General features: G+C 61.7%; 1 protein-coding gene across 12 annotated transcripts in view; it reads right to left on the bottom strand.

Annotated features, from left to right (window-relative positions):
* Nucleotides 1-19,792, bottom strand: part of ATP2B3 (ATPase plasma membrane Ca2+ transporting 3) — a 39,532-nt gene extending 19,740 nt beyond the window's left edge. For 3 of the 12 annotated variants that reach the window (XM_077146331.1, XM_077146332.1, XM_077146336.1), the window contains exons 1-15: nucleotides 19,594-19,792; nucleotides 14,640-14,837; nucleotides 14,255-14,512; nucleotides 13,804-13,929; nucleotides 13,452-13,577; nucleotides 11,845-11,886; nucleotides 10,457-10,621; nucleotides 10,015-10,229; nucleotides 9,602-9,844; nucleotides 9,124-9,365; nucleotides 6,813-7,047; nucleotides 3,525-3,704; nucleotides 3,107-3,194; nucleotides 2,125-2,231; nucleotides 1,202-1,393 (exon numbers count right to left, since the gene is read on the bottom strand). In XM_077146331.1, the coding sequence (XP_077002446.1) occupies nucleotides 1,202-1,393; nucleotides 2,125-2,231; nucleotides 3,107-3,194; nucleotides 3,525-3,704; nucleotides 6,813-7,047; nucleotides 9,124-9,365; nucleotides 9,602-9,844; nucleotides 10,015-10,229; nucleotides 10,457-10,621; nucleotides 11,845-11,886; nucleotides 13,452-13,577; nucleotides 13,804-13,929; nucleotides 14,255-14,512; nucleotides 14,640-14,837; nucleotides 19,594-19,792 (2,616 nt within the window). Of the gene's footprint in view, nucleotides 1-1,201; nucleotides 1,394-2,124; nucleotides 2,232-3,106; nucleotides 3,195-3,524; nucleotides 3,705-6,812; nucleotides 7,048-9,123; nucleotides 9,366-9,601; nucleotides 9,845-10,014; nucleotides 10,230-10,456; nucleotides 10,622-10,689; nucleotides 10,705-11,844; nucleotides 11,887-13,451; nucleotides 13,578-13,803; nucleotides 13,930-14,254; nucleotides 14,513-14,639; nucleotides 14,838-19,593 lie in introns of all 12 variants that reach the window. The other 9 variants (XM_077146335.1, XM_077146341.1, XM_077146334.1 and 6 more) reach the window with 8 other exon arrangements.
* Nucleotides 19,793-20,150: the final 358 nt, after the last annotated feature.

Below are 20,150 nucleotides of genomic sequence, written 5' to 3'. Positions count from 1 at the left end.
GCTTTGTATATATGTTATATTTTACAATAAAAAATGTTAAAAACAAAACAAAACAAAAAACGTGACCCAGCTCGGCTCTTCTGGTGCCTGGTGGCAGCACTCTAACACGTGAGAGCCAAGTTATTTAGCAGGAAGCAAAAAGCAACACCACTTATCCCAGACCTGCACACAGCATGGTGGGGGTGGAGGGGGGATGTGCATTTGGGACCACAAAGGGGACAGTGAGAGGCACAGGCTGGCCACCAGACCTGCTGTCCCCCTCCTCTGCTTTGAGATGTTGATTAAAAATCACAGTCACACTGGGGACCGCCAATGGTGGCCAAAGGAGACCTCCTTCCCCATAAAGAGGGGCTCAGGACGGGGTGGCATCTACCTCCCCCCGCCCCCCTCCGCCTTCCTCCTGCTTGCCCCGAGGCTTCAGGCAGGACATGTCAACTTCTCATCAGGGCAGATAAAACCCCTAACTCTTGCGAAGGGAAAGCAGCCCCATCTGTAAAGTCTATATAGAGTGTGGCTCCATCGACATGGCATCCTGGAGAACACTCGAGAAGGCAGAAAGAGCAGGTGTTGGCATGGGTTTTGGGGGGAAGGGGGAGGGATGAGCAGGCGGAACACAGGGCATACGGGGACTCTGTATTATCTGCTCGCTTTTTCTCCAAATCTAAAAAAAGTTGTCTAGTAATTAATTTCTAAAACATCACTCTCAACAGAAGGCACACACAGAACGCTGCTGACGATGGGACTCTGCTTCCGTGGGCTCTGCAGGGGAAGCGAGGCCACCGAGACGGAAAGACTTGTGGTGGCCAGGGGCCTGGGGTGGGGGAGGGGGCCATGGGGGGTGGGGCTGACGGCTCCCCCCGGGGTGGGGGGTGAAAAGGTTGGCAACTGGACGGCCGTGCTGGCTGTCCCACAGGGCGCCCGTGCTGGATGCCTCCAAATCGCACACTTCGAAGGGGGTGATTTGTATCTCGAGGAAATAAAAATTGCAGCCCCAAAATAGATTAATACAAAGAACATTCCTCTCCCACCCTGGCCCTGGGGTCTGAGAGGGGGAGCCTGGGGTACCTGTTGGGGAGGGAGCACCCACCTTGGCTTAGCCGGCACTGGAGTCCCACGTAGGGGGTGCAGGGAGGGCCTGGGGAGCAGCTGCCTGCTGTGGGGGGTGGAGGTGGGGGTGGGGCAGGGCCGCCCTGGGACCCACCTGCGTGATGCAGGCGCCCGTGAAGGCCACAATCACGGCCACGACGTTGACCGTCAGCTGGAACTGCAGGAACTTGGAGATGCTGTCGTAGACGTTGCGGCCCCACATCACCGCCTTCACGATGCTGGTGAAGTTGTCGTCGGTCAGGATGATGTCTGAGGCCTCCTTGGCCACGTCAGTCCCTGCGATGCCCTGGGGTGGGGGCAGCGCACATGCACACGCATGCACGGGGTCCCCAGCCACCCCACCCACCTCCGCCCCCCGCCCTGGCACCAGCCAGCCTTGCTCCCGGTCCCGGGGCCCCAGGACGCTCGCTGTGGAATGGAGCTCCGGTGAGTTCTGGGGGTGGGGTGAGCAGGAAGCTGGGGGGAAAGTGGGGTGCCCGTGTCCCCCAACCCCACACAGCTGGTGTCTGGAGCCAGCACCTCTTGTTGCAAAAACTGCCAACCCTGACTCTGGCGCCCCGAGCAGTCTGGCATGACCCTGACAGCTCCCCGGGTGCCCGGGCCTGGTCCCCCCTCCCCCCAGTCTGAATTTTGGGTTCTGGGATGGCCCCACGTTGAATGAAAGACCCCCCTCTGTGGCAGGCTGGGGAGAGGGGCTCTGGGAGTGATCAGCGATCAGCTTTAGGGGCACGACTACCTCTGTAGAAGCATCAGGAAAGACACAAAGATGGAAGGCTCGTTGGGAGCCTCTGCTAATCCCACTTTGGGTTGAGTCCCCCGAGATGGAAGGTTTCTTTGGCAAAACCCGGAGCACCTGAGACCTTACCGCCACCACACCAAACGGCACCCCCACTTACACGGGCCTCCCCCTTCCACCCTCTTGCAGCTCCCCAACACTCGCAGCCCGCCCCGCCCCTTCCAGCCCCCCGCAGCCCCCCCGCCCCCACTCCCATCTTCCGGAGCGAAGCCACCGCTTACCATGGCAAAGCCCACGTCCGCTTTCTTGAGCGCTGGCCCGTCGTTGGTGCCATCTCCGGTCACGGCCACCACCTGCCGCTGCTCGCCGGTGGTGCTATCGATGATGCCTGGAAGGTGGGCCAGCTGCCAACCCCGTGCCCACCCCCACTGCCAGGGCCCCCTTTGCCCCACCCCTCTACCCGCAGCCCGGCCTGGGTCTGCCTGCCCTGCCCAACAAGCTGCCACCAACGTCTCTGGGTCAAAGGGACTCTGTCCCAGCACTGGGTGACCTGGCTTAAATTCCCCCACCCCCACCCCCAGCTCTGGGACTCAGTTTCCCCACTGTACAGTAAGGGGACGAGCCTCTCTGAGCAAGAGGAGCCTGTGGCGTCGGGAAGCTGCAGCAGTCATGCCAGCTCCTGCGGGCTCCCTTATTCCCTGGCACTGCCGGGCACTGCCCCAGCCTGCCCCAAGCTCTGGCACGTTTGTCCAGGCTCAGGCTTAGCAGCAGACCTGGGTCCTGCCACCACAGGTGGTTCTTTCTGTCCCCTCAGTCTCCACAATGGCTGGGTTCTCCGTGCAGGCATGCAGCAGGGTCACCCCAACTTTACTACCCCCCCCCCCCCTCAGCCCAACACAGCCGGCTGTACCAGGGGCTTCCATGGCCTTTCGCTAAAAGGTGTGTGTGGGGGGGTGGGGGCTCTGGCTCCCATGAGCCATCTCTCTGAGGCTTCCTGGCAGCCCTTCAAGGGGGTGCCCATTGTTATGCCTGCTTTTCTGATGAGACTGAGGTTCAGGGAGGGCCACCAACTTGCTCAGAACCACAAAGCAAGTCACTTTCGGCCACGGGTCTGGTCCCAGAGACTCCTCTAGGAGCTTGGCTTTGGGCGCCAGGGGCAGACAACCCGCACAGGGGCTGGTGAGGGCCCAGTGAAGCTTGAAGTGCCCCCTTGGGAAGGGGGATGGGTGAAGGCACGTTTGGAGGGTGGGGGACAGGCCTTACCTTTGACTAGAGTGTGCTTGTCAGTGGGCGACGAGCGGGCAAGCACCCTCAGCTTGGGCCACACCTTATCCAGACGCTCCTGTTCTATCTGGGGGGTGGGGGGAGCACGCAGAAGCTGTAGGGTGGCGGCAGCCGGCCGGCGGGGTGAAGGAACCACTGGACTCCCTGCTCTCCATGGCCCAGGCCCCTGAGCCCCTTCCCAGGCCGCAAGGACGCTGCAGAAACCCGGCACCCACTTTGGCCTTCCCCAGACAGGTTCCGGCAACATGCCTTTTTGTCTCCCAACCCCCCATCTTGTCACTTAGCGGGACCCTTGCAAGGAAGGGCCCCGTGTGGCCGTGAGGCCTTCGCTGTCGCCTGTGTGGGGACTTGGCGGCCAGGGAGCGCTTCGGGATGGGACGGGCGCCGTGGGCACTACCTCTCCCTTCTCGTTGCGGATCCGCCTGTTAAACTCCTTCCCCTCCAGGCACAAGAAGTCGTCCCCAGGCTGGATGATGCCGCACTTGGCAGCGATGGCTCGGGCCGTGTTGATGTTGTCCCCTGTCACCATGCGGACCGTGATGCCAGCACGCTGGCATTTGCGGATAGCCTCAGGGACCTAGAGGAGAGCGGAGGAGCGGGCTGGGCGGACACCACAGCGAGATGTCTTTTGTGCCAGGGTCCAAGACCCTTCATGACCTCCAGGTTTGTTGGCAGGAAGGCCACACGTGTGTCCCCAACCAGAAGCTTTCACACGTTGGACTTGTGTTTGGAAAGGCCATCATAGAAACCGCTGATTTCTGTCGACCTCATCTTACAGCTGGGGAAAGTGAGACCCCGGGCTGGTGAAGGGTGAGCTGCCTGCGTTACTGTGTAGGCCTGGCTTCTAGAAAGGTCCACACTGCTCGGCTAGTTCTTAAGGAGATCGAGGAAGGAGCCTCCTGCCCCGAGCTGTGCTGCCACCTCTCTATCCTTTCGGGGCCCCAGCTTTGGGCACCTCCTTCATTTCTGTCTCTCTGTCTTACTTCTCTCTTCATCATAATATAAAAGTTAAAATGTTTTTCTAAGAGATAAACGTTTTTGGCAGAGCCATAGTTTGGACAAGAGACGGGATGAAGAAGCATTGCTACATGTTATCATTATTTTCTGCAGTTAATACTAGGTTCTGGATTAAAAAACAAAAAAGTAAACGAAAGAGCTCACTGTAGCGCCGAGTGGAAAACAGGCTGAAGGCTGAGAACAGAGAGGCCTGGGGCCCAGCCACTGGGTTCCCTGCTTTCCAGCTATGACAAAGGGGTTCCTGTCTCCCTCCCCTTGCTCCCCACCTCAGGGCCCTCCCTGCCCTTTTGAGATCCTGGGATAATGAGGCTGCTGGAAGCCACCCTCTGCTGCTACCCAAAGGTCTGGGCCAGCCTGAGACCAGGAAGCAGCCAACCAGGGCCCCACCTGCTCGCTCTGGGGGGCACCAGTCCATGGCGGCACCTTCCCTCAAGCAGGGCATGCTGCCTCTCCCTGTTTCCACTCCGAGATCACCTTTCCCCAGGTGCCTGCACCTGCCCAAGGCAGAGAGCCACCCTCCCCACCTCCACCAGCACCCAGGGCTCCGCCAGGCTCTGCACATCCCCTCCCGCGGCAGGGAACCCACCCACTGGCCACTCTCCCTGGAGGTCGCTCTCCCCTCCCGAGCCTGGAGGAGTCGTGGGATCTGCTTCTCTCGAGCTACTCAAGCCACGCAGGAGCTGTCCCTGCTCCACGGGCCCCCTTCTGGAGAGTAAACAGGCAGTCCTTCTCCCCACCAGGACAGACAAGGTGCAAGGTGCATCCGCCTTGCCTGGCAGGTCTGTAGCAATGCTTGAGCTGCAGGGAGCTGGGTGCTGCTGTCAGCTGCTTGTCACCCTGAGTTTTCCCTTCGTCCCAGCCTTCTCCACTCTGGGCCTCTGTTCATGGTTTTCTAAACAGAGCACTTATCCCCAAACAACAGTCTGCCATTTGTGAGAACGCAGGGGCTGCACGGGCCCCCTGCAGGGCTCTTGAGTCCTTGTCTCATTGAGGTGAGGGGCTCCCATCTCCTACAGCCACCCCCCCACCCCTCAATCTGGCTTCCAGCCTGAAATCTACAATCTCCCCATCGGTTCATTCAATAGGACCTATGTCAGGTGTTGTGCCTTGGGGGACATCATTGGCTCTAAGGCCGAGGCCACCCAGGGCCCTTCCTCTGTCTCCACGGAAGTGGCAGAAGGGACCCCAGGGTGGGGCTGCTTCTAGAGGGTATAGCGGTGGCCTGGCCTGGGGTCCTGGGAGTTGGGGAATCCTTCCCACCTAAAGCAGAGCTCTGGCTGTCTGGCACTTTCCTGTGGCTGAGTGGGAAAGCCTGGGGACACCCACCCACCTAAAAGGCACACTGGCCACCAGCCAGGGGCAGCAGCTGTGGGCACAGAGGCTCTACTCCAAAGGCTCTCCCTCCCCTTCGCTGGGCATCTGAGCACATGGCCCTCTCCTCTCCGTGTGCCAGCCTCCCCGCCCTGGCCCAATGAGGGGGATCGATGGCTCTTGAAGGGAAGGTTCCAACACCAGTGTCCCCGGGTTTCTTTCTAAGGTCACCTTCCTTCCCTCCACCTGCATCTCCCAGATGGGCCTGGGCTTTGTATGGGAATTCCCTCCCCACTTCTTGCCCACAACCCATTGCCCTCTGGGCTGGGGAGAAGTTGCTTCTTTCTCCCCATGGCGACCTTGGCACGCTGGCTCCCATTGACAGTGAGCCAGCTGGCATCTTGACATGACAAGCATCATCTTCTGAATTGGGTGTCTTTGGGATGCACCCCGATGTGCACAGACTTGTTTCTGAAAGGAGAGCCCGGAAGCTTCTCCTCCCTCTTCTTACCTGCACCAGCCAGGCACCTCTTGGAAATGCATGCTGTCATGCAGGTCCCCTGTGCCCGGCAGCCTGAACCCCTGCGCCCGGCAGCCCGCACCCCTGCACCTGGCAACCTGCACCCCCTGCGCCTGCCACCCTCCCTCAGGGCTGCTTTTCTCCACCTGCTGGTCGGAAGGCAGCACTGGGCCAGCGCCCCCAGGTACTCCCTTTCCAGGCTCCCCTAAATTTACAAAACCATCAATGCCCCCTTCTGTCTGTCCCTGCCACCTTCTGCCCTATTGTCCCATGCCCTTGTCAGAGAGCCGTAGGGAAGGCTGTGGACACACACTGGCCCTCCACCTCCCCGTCCTGCTGAAGCTGTCCAGGTCAAGGGCACCAATGACCTCCTAATGCTGAGTCCCTTCTGCTCCTGCGGTGGCAGCACGTGCCCGGCCTTTCTTTTGTCCATTTCACGGGCTTCTCCTGTATCTGCCCCAGCTGCATGCCCTACCAGTGACATCATCCATCTAAAGATGCTTCTGGAACCTCTTTCCTGCCAGGACCTCTGCTCTGAGCGCTCTCCCCCGACAGCCTCCTGCCTACCTGACGTCTCCACGAGGGCAGCTCTCGGTCTCCCACTGCCCCAACCGCACCCGCAACCGAGAAACCTCACCCCATCCTCCACACCTGGGGGCCTCAGGCAGAGCCTGGGAGCCATCCCCTGCTGCCTGAGCCTTCCGCGGGGGGCTCGGATGACACCCCTGCATGGGGGGCTCAAGGAATAGATGTAGGGGCCTCGGACCCCGGCTGGGGTGGGTAGAGTAGGGTTCGACAGTTCCAGGGCAGCCACCTGGGGTGGGGATGGGTGGGTACCTCGGGCCGCACGGGGTCCTCGATGCCCACGATGGCGATGCAGGTGAGCTCGCCCACGACCTCCTGCTCGTTGTCCCAGTTGGGCTCCTGGCCCGCGGGGAAGTCCCGGTAGGCGACACAGATGGTGCGAAGGCCGTCGCATGCCATGGGCTCGATGACTTTCTTCACCATCTCGTCCCGGTCCCGAGGGCGGAAGCCGCGGAGCTCGCCGCTGCTGTTCAAGATGTGGGTGCACCTGGGCCCAGGCGGTGGTGGGGAGGGGACAAGACGAGATGGGCACTGGTGAAGCCAAGAGGGGCGCCGGGAGGGCTGCAGAGCACCAGCCGGGTTCCCAGCCGTCAGGGTCACGGCCACAGGGAGACCCCGCCCTGGGGCTCGTCCACTGAGGGAGGCTCCCCGCCGCCCACTTAGCCCCGCCGTGGGCTCCCTTCCAGCTGGGGACCCTCACCTTGGCTTGTTGGGGTTGGGGGAGCAAGCACATGGGCCACCGGAAAAGCCCAGAAGCCGCCATCAGTGCCAACTACGCAAGGTGACCCTAGAAGCTCCGCTGGGCTCAGATTGGGGAGAGGAGGCAGGGGCTCCGGGCGGGAAGCAAGAAGTGGGAAGGGGGCAAAGGAGCAAAGGACCCCAGAGGCAGGCACAGGAGGGGTTAGATGTGGCCAAGGCGGTGCTTATGTGGAAGAAAAAGAGGTTGAGGGAGCCTCGAATGCCAGGCAAAGGGGAGAAGTGGGGAGGAAGGTAACAGTAAGAAAAGCTGGCACTGTCCACAGATGGATTTTGGGAATTGTCATAAGGAAAGAAGGATGGATTGTTATTTCCATGTTACAGAAGTGGGAAACTGAGGCCCAACCTGCAAGGAGCAGAGCTGGGAGTAGAGTCCAGTGGCTGCCTGGCTACAGACCTGGGGCTCTGAGTTGCACTGCTCCTGTGGCACCCGGGAACCAAGTGAGTCCCTGGGAAAGCAGCCCAGCACTGCAGCTTGAAGGCCACCTCTGAGCAGGAGATGTCCCGCAAAAAAGGATGGTGTCTTAGAATGTGGCTCTTGGGTGCAGTGAGAGGCCAAGGGGACAGGGAGGTCAGGTGGGAGGAAGGAAGGGTGGCCAAGGCTGAGGGGGTGGGTGGAACCATAGGGGCAGGGCCAGGTGTTCCTCCTAAGGCGTTCTTAAAAAAAAGAAAACAGTTTTATTGAGATAAAATTAACATGCCATTCAATTCACCCATTTAGAGTGTACAATGCAGTCAATGACTATCAGTGTGTTCACAGAATTGGGCATCTATCAGCACAATTTGAGAACGTTTTCATCACCTCCAACAGAAACTGCCCAGGCAACTGAAGAAAACAGTAGATAATGGGACTTCAGCAAAATGAGATGCTTTTGTGAAGCAAAGGACACTATCACAACTGAAAAGGCAACCCTGAGGATAGGAATCATCTGCTTGTTAAGGATCTAGTCTCCAGAATATATAAAGAGCTCTCACAATTCAACAAGAAAAAACAAACCACCCAACTTGAGAATGGACAAAGGACTCGAATAGCCACCTCTCCAAAGAAGATCAACACATGCCAGTAAGTTGAGGAAAAGACACTCAGTGTCATTAGCCATCAGGGAAATGCCCAGCAAACCTACCAAGAGGTGCCACGTCACACCCACCAGGGTGGCTATTATAAAAAAAATGGAAGATGACGAGGGTGGGAGAGGATGTGGAGAAATAGGAACCTTTGTACGTGGCCGCTGGGAAAGACCGTTCAGTGGCTCCTGAAGAAGTTAAAATGTAGAATTACCGCGTGACCTGGAAGTCGTGGTCCTAGCTCTGAAGGCTTATACCTACACGGAACCCCACACCTGAACATACAGCATGTTCTTTACAAGAGCTGCAAACTGGCAACAGCCCAGAGGTCCAGAAACTGATGGATGGATCAAGAAAACGTCCATCTGTGCCGTGGCTATACGTTGGCCATCAGAAAAGAAGACATTTCCACTGCACACCACAACATGGACGAATCTTAAAGACATGAGGCCGAGTGAAAGAGGCCAGCCACGAAAGCCCACGCGTTGCCTGATTCCATGCCTGTGAAACGTCCAGAAGGAGCGACTCCCCAGAGATGGAAGGCAGCAACAGCGGTCATCAGAGTTGAGAATATTCTGGAACCGGGTGGAGGTGGCGGGCTGCGCAATGTCCCGAAAGGGCCAGAAGTCCCCAGCCCGTGCGCTTTAGCGCGTTCAAAGCCGCGCCTTCAGCGGAGCGTGTTGTCCACCACGACAGCATGCAGGGGCCCTCCCTCCCGCAGCCCCCTGCGTCCCCCACTCACTTTTTGAGCAGAATCTCCGAGGCCCCCTTGCTGAAGAGGCGGAAGCCCCCGTCGGGCAGGCGGACCACGGTGCTCATGGACTTGCGGACCGAGTTGAAGGTGTAGACTTTGTAGAGCTTATCCTCGGGGATCTGCTCGCGCACGGGCTGGCAGTCCCGCCTCAGGTCCAGCACGAAGCCCAGCAGGGCGCACTCGGTCTTGTTGCCCACTTGGCGGGGCAGTGCGCCGTCCTTCTCCGGAGGCTGCAAGGTGCACGGCAGGGGCGTGGCGCCCGGGCTGCCCCCCACTGCGGCTCCCCCCTCCCACCCCCACCCCGGGCTGCCATGCCCGCGATCGGGAGCCCGCAGAGCCGGGCCAAGGGTGAAGGAGGCGAGTGTCCAGCACCCCAAGAGCGTCTCGCCCGGGGAGGAGAGGAAGCCCCGGCTGCCCCTCCCGTGTCCGTGCCCAGCCTTCCCGTGCACGCGTGTGCGTGGCTCACTAGTATTTTGGTGGTGTAGGCACTGTTGATGGCGATGGCGTGGACCAGGAGGTCAAGGACCTTGGGGACCAGGGTGCTGGGGCCCGGGACCTCCTTGTGGTGGGTGTCCCCCAGGTAGGACTGCACCACCGTCATGCGGTTGGTGGTGAGGGTGCCGGTCTTGTCAGAGCAGATGGCCGTGGCGTTGCCCATGGTCTCGCAGGCGTCCAGGTGACGCACCAGGTTGTTGTCCTTCATCATTTTCTGCAGAGGGCCGCAGGGGGTCCCAGGACATGGGACGTCACCTGGGGTCTCCCTGCTGCCCGGCCCCCACCCTCCCATGTCCCGTCCCCGCCGTCCCCGTGCCCATCGGGGCGGGTGAGATGCCACGGAGCGAGTCCCCGGGCCAGCCCGCATGCCCATCTCATTCTCACCTTGACCGAGTACGCTAAGGAGATGGTGACGGCCAGGGGCAGGCCCTCAGGGACGGCCACCACCAGCACGGTGACCCCGATGATGAAGAACTTCACAAAGTACTGCACGTAGACGGGCGTGCACTCAGCCTGCCACACCCGGCCGTCAACGACAAACGTCTCGATCACAAAGTACAGGACCAGGATGATGACGGTAATGGCGGACATCACCAGCCCTGCCCGGCCACCACGGAGCCCGTGGGGGAGAGAGACGAGGAGAAGGAGGAGGGAGAAAGAGGTGAGGGAACCCGGCGTCTGGGGCCAGCTTTGGCCCCAGGTGGGAAGGTTCCAGAAGGGGATGTGGGGCAGGGGGCATCCATCCCCCACCCCCGCCCCGGGCCCCCTCCCCTGGGCTGGCTCCCCCACCCCACCCCAGGGTCCCTCTGCCTGCCGGGCCGCCCACCTGCCTTCCCGATTTGCACGGCCAGCTTGGTGAGCTTGCCCTGCAGAACCGACTTCTCCTTCTTGGGCACGCTGGCTCTCTTTCTCTCCCGCTCCTCTGTCTCCCCGCCCTCGGCGCTTTTCAGCGGCTGCATCTCCATGGCTGCAGCCCCGTCCTGCTTCTTAGCTGCCACACACAGGCAGCCGGGGGTCCAGGTCAGGGCCCTGTCGGCTCTCTCGCCAAGGCTTGCTGGCTGCCTTCCTCCTTCTCTTGGGGACCCACGGGTGGGAGTGGGGAAGGGGGACAGACCCAAGCACAAGTAGCCTGGGTAGGCAGCCCGGTTCCCGATACCCAGAAGCCTCAGCGGACACCTCCCAGGCCCCGTCCCTGTGTCCCGGCCTCCACATTCCGGCTCAGGCAGGTTCTTCTCCCATCAGCCTCTGAGGTGGCCACCTTCCACCATGGTCACGGGACACCCCATGTGCACTCAAGGCCCACTGCCCGCCCTGGGTGGCTGTGGCTGCAGTACAGGCTGCTGATGGGTGAAGCTCAAGGCCAGCCCTGCCAAACTCTCCTTTTCCATCTGTCTATCCAGCCGCCTCCCCTGTGTTCTCCCAGCCTCTCCACACAAGAACTTGGGGATTTCTCCACAAGGAGCTGTCTCCTCCCACCCACATGCCCAGGTATCTGCGTCAGAGGTGATGGAACAGCCTCTGAGCTGCTCTCTCTCTTCTGTCCTTCCTACCTCCTCAGTACCCCCACCCATCTGGCTCCTTCCAGAACTCACTGTGTTCAGCCACAGCTGCCCAGATGAGCCCCTCGGCCTGGTGTTGCACCCACTGCCACTTCCCACCCCTCTCCCAGCTCAGGGTCCCACCAGCTCTGGGGTTTGGGGTCACATGGCCCACTCCCTGTGTCTCTCTCTGCTTCCCCCACCTTCCAATCCCCCAGGGCTTAGGACTGACCAGCCACCACCCCTCCTGCCTCTTCCGGAAGGGCCTTTCCCTAATGTCTTCTTTCCTCCTTGGGCATGACACAGCCAGGAGCGTCCCCAGCCACAGAGAACAGGGAACACTAGGACCCTGCGAAACCCACAGCCCGGGGCCCTGAGCTGCACTCTGGCTCATTGAGCTTTGGGGTGAGCCATGCCACCCCCACCCCGAGCCTCAGTTTCTTCATGTGCTGTGGGCATGCCCAGCACTCCATAAGCGCTTGCTGGGAGCAGGCCTGAGCCCCCACGCCTTCCTCTCCCACTGGGCTAAGAATGCTTGGAGCGCCAGGCCGGGACTTCGGAGACCACCTACCTCTCTCTGCCTTCAGTTCCTGCTACCTAGGTGGGCAGCTTGTCCAGGAGCCCCCCTTGGCCCCCCACCCCCTGTGCCCACCACCTGGCCAGAGGGGCATGTTACCTTTGGTCTGGCTACTCTCCATTGCCCCGTCCTGCTGTTTGCCTGCAATGGAAGAGGGAAGACAGACACGAGGACTTGAAATGAGGCCCTTGCATGCACGCACAAGCATGCACTATGGATGCACATGTATGCATGCACATGCACACGGATGCACATGGATAATAGGGGTGGAGTGGGGCACAGACCCCCCAGTCACACTCCGTGCTGGGCCCTGACCCCAGCCTACAGTTGGCCCCTAAGACTGGCCGCATCCAAGTGGATCCCAGGTCAGCAGGGTCACAAGTGGCTAGCAGTGGAAGTTTCTAGAAGGACGGCCAGCACCGTGAGTTAGAACTATCAGGTGTCTGGGTCCTGCCTCACCACTGTGTGAAGGCCCCTCCTCCAACCAGGGTGCCCACATCCCCTCAGACACCATTGCAGGGGTCTCCCCAGATGGTTCTAAGCCCAGAAGCCAGTCGCCAGGCACTTTGGCCTGGGAAGTGGCCTTCCCTGCAGCCATCAGCAGTTAGCTCTGTGTGCACTTTTAAGGCGACAAAGGGACGGACTCAGGTGTGGCCTTGAGAAGGGATGTTTGACAAGAAGGGGAAGGACGTGAGGGGGCAGAAGTGGAGGCCATGAGGGAGGATGAGGAATACAGAGGTGCTGTGGGGTTGTGCTGGGAGAGCTACTTTGGTGTCTCCTGCAGTTGGCCTGGGCCTTGCCTGGCTGGTTGCTGCTCCCTCCTGCCCCTGATCGGGCCCCCTGCTCGGGGAAGCATGCCCTTCTTGGGGTTCTGGTCTTGTGGAGGGGCACCCTGGGGACTCTGGCACCACCACAGGGGCTGAGCCTGAGGGAGGTACGGGACCCAGTGAAGGGCTGGTGGTGACCACCTCTCTCTCCTTGGGTCCTGGGGCCCCAGATGGCAGGCTTCGAAGGTTTCTTTGCATTCTTAGGAGTGCCTGGGTGGCTGCCCTCAGAGGTGAGACATTCATGGGTTTGGGATATAGGCGGGGGCGAGGCTGGGTAAGATTTTAAGGCCCTGCTCTGAGCACTAGGCAGGTAGGGGCCACTCACGGAACTGAGCTCCCAGATGTCGGTGCTCAACACTCAGGGAGAGTGCCGCTGATCTTTCCTGCCCCTGGCCCAGCTTCTTCTAGCCCCAGAGGAGGCAGTTGTCGTTCTCTGGGGCACCCTGTCCCTTCTGCCCTGCCTGCTATTCCAGGGAGCCCTTCACCTCTGCAGGAGACCTGGCTTCGGGGGACCCATCTCTCTGGCTCTGTGTTGGCCTGGGGCCCTCAGCACCTTACTGGGGCCCGTGGGACTCAGCTTCCTGAAGGTGGGTACGAGGCTGATAGCAGTATCTGCCCAAGGCCGGGTGGTTGGCTCCTGTCCCTCTGACCCCATTCCTGCCCAGGTCAACCCCTTTGATGGCTGGGAAACTTGGAGTTGGCAGGACACCTCCTAAAGGCTTCAGAGAACGGCAGCCTAAGGGGACCTGCTGGCCCTGGGGCAAAAACCTCAGAAGAGGGGGTCCTGAAGGGGAATCAGAAGAGAGGGCTGGCTGTCCCCAGAGCCTGGGGTTGGAGAGCCAGCCCCTGGTGGCGCTGGAAACTGCAAGTAGATTTGACCTTTCTTATCCTTCCTCTCGTCCTCCTCTCCGCCAGCTCCGAGCAAGGTAAAGATGATGCCCGTCTGAGAGTTCACACCAACAGCCGTCACCACCATTCTTCCAGAACCTTCCATGACATGAGTGCCTGGCCCAACAACACAGAGACACTGACACGGAGCTTGCCTCGGCTTCTTCCCTGGGAGCCCCAGAAGCAGGGACTTGGCGAGAGTCTGCACCACACCCAAGCCTCATCCCCAGCCAGGAGGGGACCGGAGGCACCCAGAAGAGCAGATCCCTGCCCCAAGGCACTGCCTGCGCCCGGTGGCTTGTGGGGTTCCTTCCTGCCGGGCACGACCCAGCACCCTGCTCACCCGATAGCAGCATGGGGTCCTTGTCCGCCGACTTGCGCACGTGATCGGACTCGCCGGTCAGCGAGCTCTCATCGATCTTGAGGTCGTTGCCCTGGATGAGCACGCCGTCGGCGGGCAGCAGGTCCCCTAGGGCCGGCCGGGCCACCAGAACCACAGGAATCAGTCCCCGCAGCCCTTCTCGTCCAGCCCACCCTGGGGAACCGTGTTGGGCCTCCTGGGACCTGGGGGAGGGAATAGGGGGCCCTTTCCCTCCGTCTCTTCCTTTCTGCCATAGCCCTGCCTGCAGAGGCCAGGAGGCGAGCTTGCAACCTAGAGCTGCTCAAGGTTCTGGAACATTCCATCAGCTGTGCCTGGTACCCCACACATCCTTCCCGTCCCTCCTGCTCCCTTTGCAGGTGATGGCACCTGGGTTCCCCAACCCCGTCCCCCAGCAGACGGGGGCTGCACTCACCGTACTTGACCTGGGCAATGTCCCCCACCACCAGGGCGGCCACGGGCACCTGCAGCAGCTGCCCATTCCGGATGACTGTGAACTTCTGCTCCTGCTCGATGCGGCTCTGCAGGCCCCGGAACTGCTTCTCTTTGCTCCAGTCGTTGAAGGCGGTGACAAGGACCACGCAAATGACTGAGAGCAGGATGGCGGCGCCCTCGATCCAGCCGGCCTCGGCCTCGCCCTCGTCCTCGGCCCCGGCCGCCACGTTCCCGCAGGCTGAGCCCAGGGCCCGGAGGGAGGGCGAGAGGTGGGGGACACAGACATTCAGGTCCCGCGGCGTGGCCCGGCCCCCTCCTGTCCCCTCCTCGCTCCGTCCAGCCCCGCTGCCCCTTGTGCCCCTCACCTTCGCTCTCCTCCCCGGGTGGCGCGTAGAACGAAAGGCCCAGGGACACAATGGCAGCCACCTCCAGGATGATGAGGGTCACATCCTGTAGGGCCTCCCACACCAGCTGCAGGAAGGTCTTGGGCTGCTTGGGAGGGATGAAGTTCTCCCCGTAGATTTGCCTGCGCTTCTCCAGGTCGTTGGCGTTGTCCGCCAGGCCTGCATCGAGAGCAGAAGCAGCCCAGGAGGAGAGGATGGCACTGGTCAGGCCCACATGCCCGCGTGGTGCCTGCCTGCTTCCCTGTCCCTGCAACCACACTGGAAGTCTCGAGAAAGTGGGCACCGCCCGGGCCGTGAAGAACCTTCTGGTAAAGGCTTAGGGGCGTGCCTGTGGGCAGGAGCTTGCCATCCCCCCGGCTTGCACAGCTCCCTTGCGTGGCCTGGCCCCGGGAGGAAGGACTAGCTGTGTCTTCTTGAAATGTGTCTCCCCTCCTTCCCTGGGTTATCCTGTGCTAACTCCAGAGGGGGCCCCAAAGGGACGGATGGTGTCCAGTACGGGGGAAGCACAGAGGGAATGTGGCTGGGCCGGGGATGAACAACTGTGGCCTGCAGATGCAGGAGCAGAAGAAGACAGCTGCTCTCCTTGTTCCAATCAGGGTGGAGGGTCAGAGCATGGGTCCACGTGTTCCAGAACATTCTCTCCAGCCCCAAATATTTGAAGGAACTAATTGCTGGAACTCAGCCCAGAGCTGAAAGCTGGGAGCCTGGACTCTGGGTGTGGTCATTCCAGAAAGCTGGAGAGGCCCTCACCCACCCTGGCTCTTGGAAGGGGGGAGGACTGTGCAAAACCAGGGCTCCAGGGCAGGGGACCAGGAGCACCTGGGCTGGCCAGAGCCAGGGAACACACCCGAGCCTCCAGAAGCAGGTTGAGGAGCCCTGCTTTCCAGAAGTTTCCCAGGGAAGGAAAAGAGGAAGCATGAGAACTAATGCAGGGTACAAGCCCATGGGTTGAAAGAACTGAAGAGGGTGTGGCGGGTTGAATTTTCCCTCCAAAAAATAAATTCAAGCCTCAGCAGCCCCGGTGCCTGGAAATGAGACCTTATTTGAAAACGGGGTCTTGCAGCTGTAACTGAGTTAAGATGTGGCCTTGCTGGCTTGGGGGGCAGCATGCCTGGGGTCCTTACAGAAAGAAGCAAGTGTGGAAAAGACACAGGGAGAAGATGGCCATGTGAGGACAGGGCAGTAATGGGAGTGACACTGCCACAAGCCAAGGGACACTGATGACTGCCAGCAAATGCCAGAACCTTCCAGAAGAAACCAACCCGGGCAACACCTAGATTTTGGCTCTCTGGCCTCCGGAGCTGAGAGAATAAGACGTGTCCTAGGCCCCTGCTGTGGGACCCTTGGTTACGGCAGCTCCAGGAAACGAAGGTGGGGAAGAACAAGAAAGGGGCGCAGAAGAACCAGTGGGGGGACGGGGAAAAGAAGCAAAGCCAGAGTCCCAGAGGGACCCAGTAGGTTGTGTGTGTGTGTGTGGCTGAGACAAGCTGTGAACATCACTGTGGCGGGTGGCTGGCTCTGCCATTTAACCCAGAAGGGACAGGTGGGGGAAGCACTCGGGCAGGCCCCAGGGTGACATGCACGGACACCCACAGGCCCTGTGGCCTTTGGCCTTGGCTCCCCCCCCATCGCGGAGAAGCCCAGGTCTCCCCGGGAACTGCAGGGCTTGGGAGGAAAAGGGGGTGAGGGGTGGTCCCTCCATGGTGGCATCTAACACCGCCAGGATATGGATAGGTAAACTGAGGCCCTGTACTTGGGAGTTGGGGCTCCCGACTGCAGTCCAGGGCCCCCTCTGCAGCCCCGTCTGCCCAACTCCAGGGCAGGGTGACATGCACGGGATTTTACTGTTCAATGGATCCCCAGAGTCAGCTCCAGCATCAGCCTCGCTCAGGCCGTACAGCCGGGGCCTGGCACCCCCAGTGGGCAGGGAAAGCTCCCGGCGCAGTGCTCACCCTGGGGGGCAGGAGGAAAGACGGGCTGAGGCCCAGCGCTGGGGAAGGGGCCCGGTTGGACGGGTCCTGGGCTGGAGCCAACAAGCCGGCCAGGGAAGGCCCAGCCCAGCCCATGGGGGCGCTGGTACTCAGCTTCCCACTTTTTGGGGTGTCTGCCCTCTCCGAGAGCTGCCGGGACTCAGGGGCCCGCACAACACTGAGGATCACGACAGCGACCTCACCACGTGGCTCCCAGCCTGAGCCCCGAGTCAGCCCCAGGCCCCATGACACCCTCCTTGGTGGGGGCAGGTACAGCTTGTAGTTCCATTCTAGAAGCTTCCAAAGCTTGCCCAAGGACCCACAGTGGGTCTGGTATCACAGTCAGGAGCTATCTCAGGCCTGTCCCAGGCTGATCTGAGCCCCCCTCCATGTGCTCCCAGGCCCCCACCCAGGGCTGCTATAGTGTCCCCCCCCACCCTTCCCCCTTTTTGATTTCAGGCCCCATGCTGACACCCAGTGTCAGAGGCAGGGCAGTGTCCACCCCAGGGGGCCTGCGAGAGAAGGGGAGAGACCAGCAGGGATGGGGTCCTGCCCGTGGTGTGCTCTGGTCTGCCTGGCATTGTGCAGAAGATTCACCCATGGTCGGGGCCAGAACATGGAAAGAGCTGGGAGAAGGGGAAGGGCAGTGTGAGGCCTGGAGTGCTCAGAGGCCTCGATGGAAGGACTGGCCAGAGCACACAGCCTGGGCCCGGCCCCCACAGCTACGGTGTCTGCTTGGTGATGGCCCCACAGTGTCACCCCCCACAAAGGCCTGCAGCTGTCCCTGCCCTTCTTCCCACTGGCCCAGCCGGCTCGGGTTTCTGCTGCTTTCCCAGTTGGGGGCAGGGACAGGAGAGCTGGTGTCGGGGAGAAGCCCAGGAGCCAGGCTTCGGAGTTAGGGGGACCTGGACAGGCCAGGGTGAGGGGCTGGGCCCCATTCGGGACTGGAGCTTCCTTATAGAAGCCCTGGGAACCTGGGAGGTAGATGTGGGGCCCTAATTCCTGGACTTCCCGGGCTGGCCCTGGTCCCTGGCACCCTGGTTAGGGGCACGGATCTGGCATCCCTGGACAGGGACGGAGGCCCACTCACAGCCCCCAGCGAGCCAGCTGGGCCCCGTGGCACCATGGGAGCCAGCACGTTCTGGGACCCCTCCTCCATCCACCTCCCTTGTCCTAGACCAGCCCCCCTCCATGGCCTTGCCCTCCCCGTGGCTTAGCTTGCTGCAGCACACACTGGCGGGGGAGCAGAGGGAGGCTGGCAGCTGTGGCCCCCCCAGCTCCGGGCACTCGCCAGCCCAGCAGGCCCCTGAGGGCACAACAGCACCGGGCCCGGCGGGAGGGAGCGGCCGGCTGGCGTGGACGCCCACGGGTGGGCTGCCCACGGGCGGGCTTCCCAGAGCAGGGGCCAGATGCCACCGCAATTGCATTAGGCCCATGTCACCTCCGGGCCGGAGGGGACTCTGGCTCTCAGGTAATCCGCCCACAAGCCTGCAGAGGGGAAGGGACCTGGCCAAAGACCCCGGCCCGCAATTTGGGAGTCTTCTACCAGGTGGTCCCCAAATCCAGGGTCCCTGGCCTCAGCGGCAGCAGCCTCCTTAAGGACAGCTTCTGGAATCTTTTTGGATCTCCAGGAAGGCGTCAATCTGCCTAACCCCATCCTGGCCTCCCCAGTCTCACCAGGCACCCCTCTGCTGGCCCTGGCACCCCCTGCACCCCAAGGCTGCCCACATCACTCAGGGGCTGGTGTGGGGCCTGGGGCTGCAGTCACCCAGCCCCTCCCTAGAGTGCAACCCACTGCGTCTGAGCAGGAGTGGGCAGGACCAGGCCAGGGTGAGAAGTCTGCAGGGCCAGCTGGCTCAAGGCAGGGGACGGTGTGGGGGGGATGTGGGGGGCAGCGGCCTTTCATTCTGTGTGCAGCTGACCTGTGCCAGGCAGCCTGCCCTCCTCCCGGGCAGCCGACAGGTTCCCTTGCCGGGGTGGCCGTGACGGGCCAGTTCCTGGGGACCTTGACATTTTCAATATTTAACAAGGCCTGACAGTCAGAGCAGCGCTGCCAGCCTCAGCCCATCTGCTGCCTTTTATCTAGGGGAGGTCAGAGCCTGGGCTGCTTCCATGGAGCCCCAAATCCCGAGGGGCGGGGAAGGGAGGGGCACAGGGGAGAGGGCTCCGCTGAGCCATCTGTCCCCACACCACACAGCCAGGGCTTGGCGGGTGGTGAGGCTGGGGTCCTGGGGCTTTCCCAACCTGGCCATTGGGTTCCACCTGTCCTGACCCCCTCACCCCTCCAGCCCCTTTGCCACATCCCAGACAGAGGGCACCGGGGCAGGGGTCACAGGGTTGGATTGGGCAGAGGCAGGGAGGCCGAGGCCAGGTGGGCACTCCCAAGAGACCTATTCACAAAGTGGCTGGGGTTCCAAGTGGCCGAGGAGCGGACCTGGCAGGGATCCGGGATTGCCCCGGGATGGGGAAGGCTGGGATGGGGCTGTGGACCGCAGATAGCAGTCAGCCTCCCTAAACTCCACCGCCTTCTAGAACATTCTCACTAGGCTTCAAGACCCAGGCTCGCCTGCCCCCATGGCAGATCTCCTCAGACCTACACTGCCACAGGCCGGCACCCCTTTGGGGTTGAGCGCATGGGGAACCCCCAGAGGGGGCTGATGGGGGCCAAGTCCTGCTTCCCTGTCAACGGGAGGCGCCCCACCCTTCTTTGAGGGGAGTCCGGGACCTCTGTTGGGAACCTGCTCTGCCCGGGCCCAGCCGGCCTGTAGGCCTCTGAGGTGAGTTCCGTCTCCCCCACCCCTCTCCTCCGCTCCCTCCATCTGCCCTGAGGAGGAAAGGTCACCCTCGGAGGAGAAACGGGTCCAGGGGAAAGGCCCCGGGAGAAGCAGGCCAGGCCCGAGGGCCATGGGGAGGGAAAGGCAGGTCACCAGCGTCCCCAGGCTTACCCTCCGTGGGCGAGGTCTTCAGCCTCCTGCAGAGTCCGCCCACATCCCCGTAGGCCTCCTGGACCCTCTGCAGCGCCTCGGCCCCCCGGAGCTCCATGAGGGAGCGCAGCTCGGCCAGCGTGCACCCAAAGCCGCCCGCCTGGGGGGCCTCCCGCCGCTTGGGGTAGAACTCGATGGAACTGTTGGCCATGTCACCCATCTTGCCGGGCGTCCTGGCGGCGGGCAGCCACCTGTGGTCCCGGGGCCCTGCTGAGGAGGTGTGGCAGGGAGGGGGGGCCCACAGCGCAGACACCTGGGGAGAAAGAAGGTGGCGAGAGGAAAGCCGGGGGTTGCAGGTGAGACCACAAAACCCCCAGGGACGGGACATTGGGAACAGCCGCTCTCCATCCACGTGGTGGGCCGCAGATGCCACGGACGCCCAGGTGCCACGGGGTGGGGGCGGGGGCTCACCAGCAGCCTTCTCACCCCAGCTTGGTCAACCGTGAGCTCTGCACTAACCCACCCCGTGCCAGCCCCTGGCTGAGCTCCCACTTGCCTGGCTAAGCCTTGGCCGGGGC

The sequence above is a fragment of the Tamandua tetradactyla genome, chromosome X (assembly GCF_023851605.1).
Source record: "Tamandua tetradactyla isolate mTamTet1 chromosome X, mTamTet1.pri, whole genome shotgun sequence".
In the NCBI taxonomy this organism is placed as follows: Eukaryota; Metazoa; Chordata; class Mammalia; order Pilosa; family Myrmecophagidae; genus Tamandua; species Tamandua tetradactyla.
This window is presented reverse-complemented; position numbering and strand designations above follow the sequence as displayed.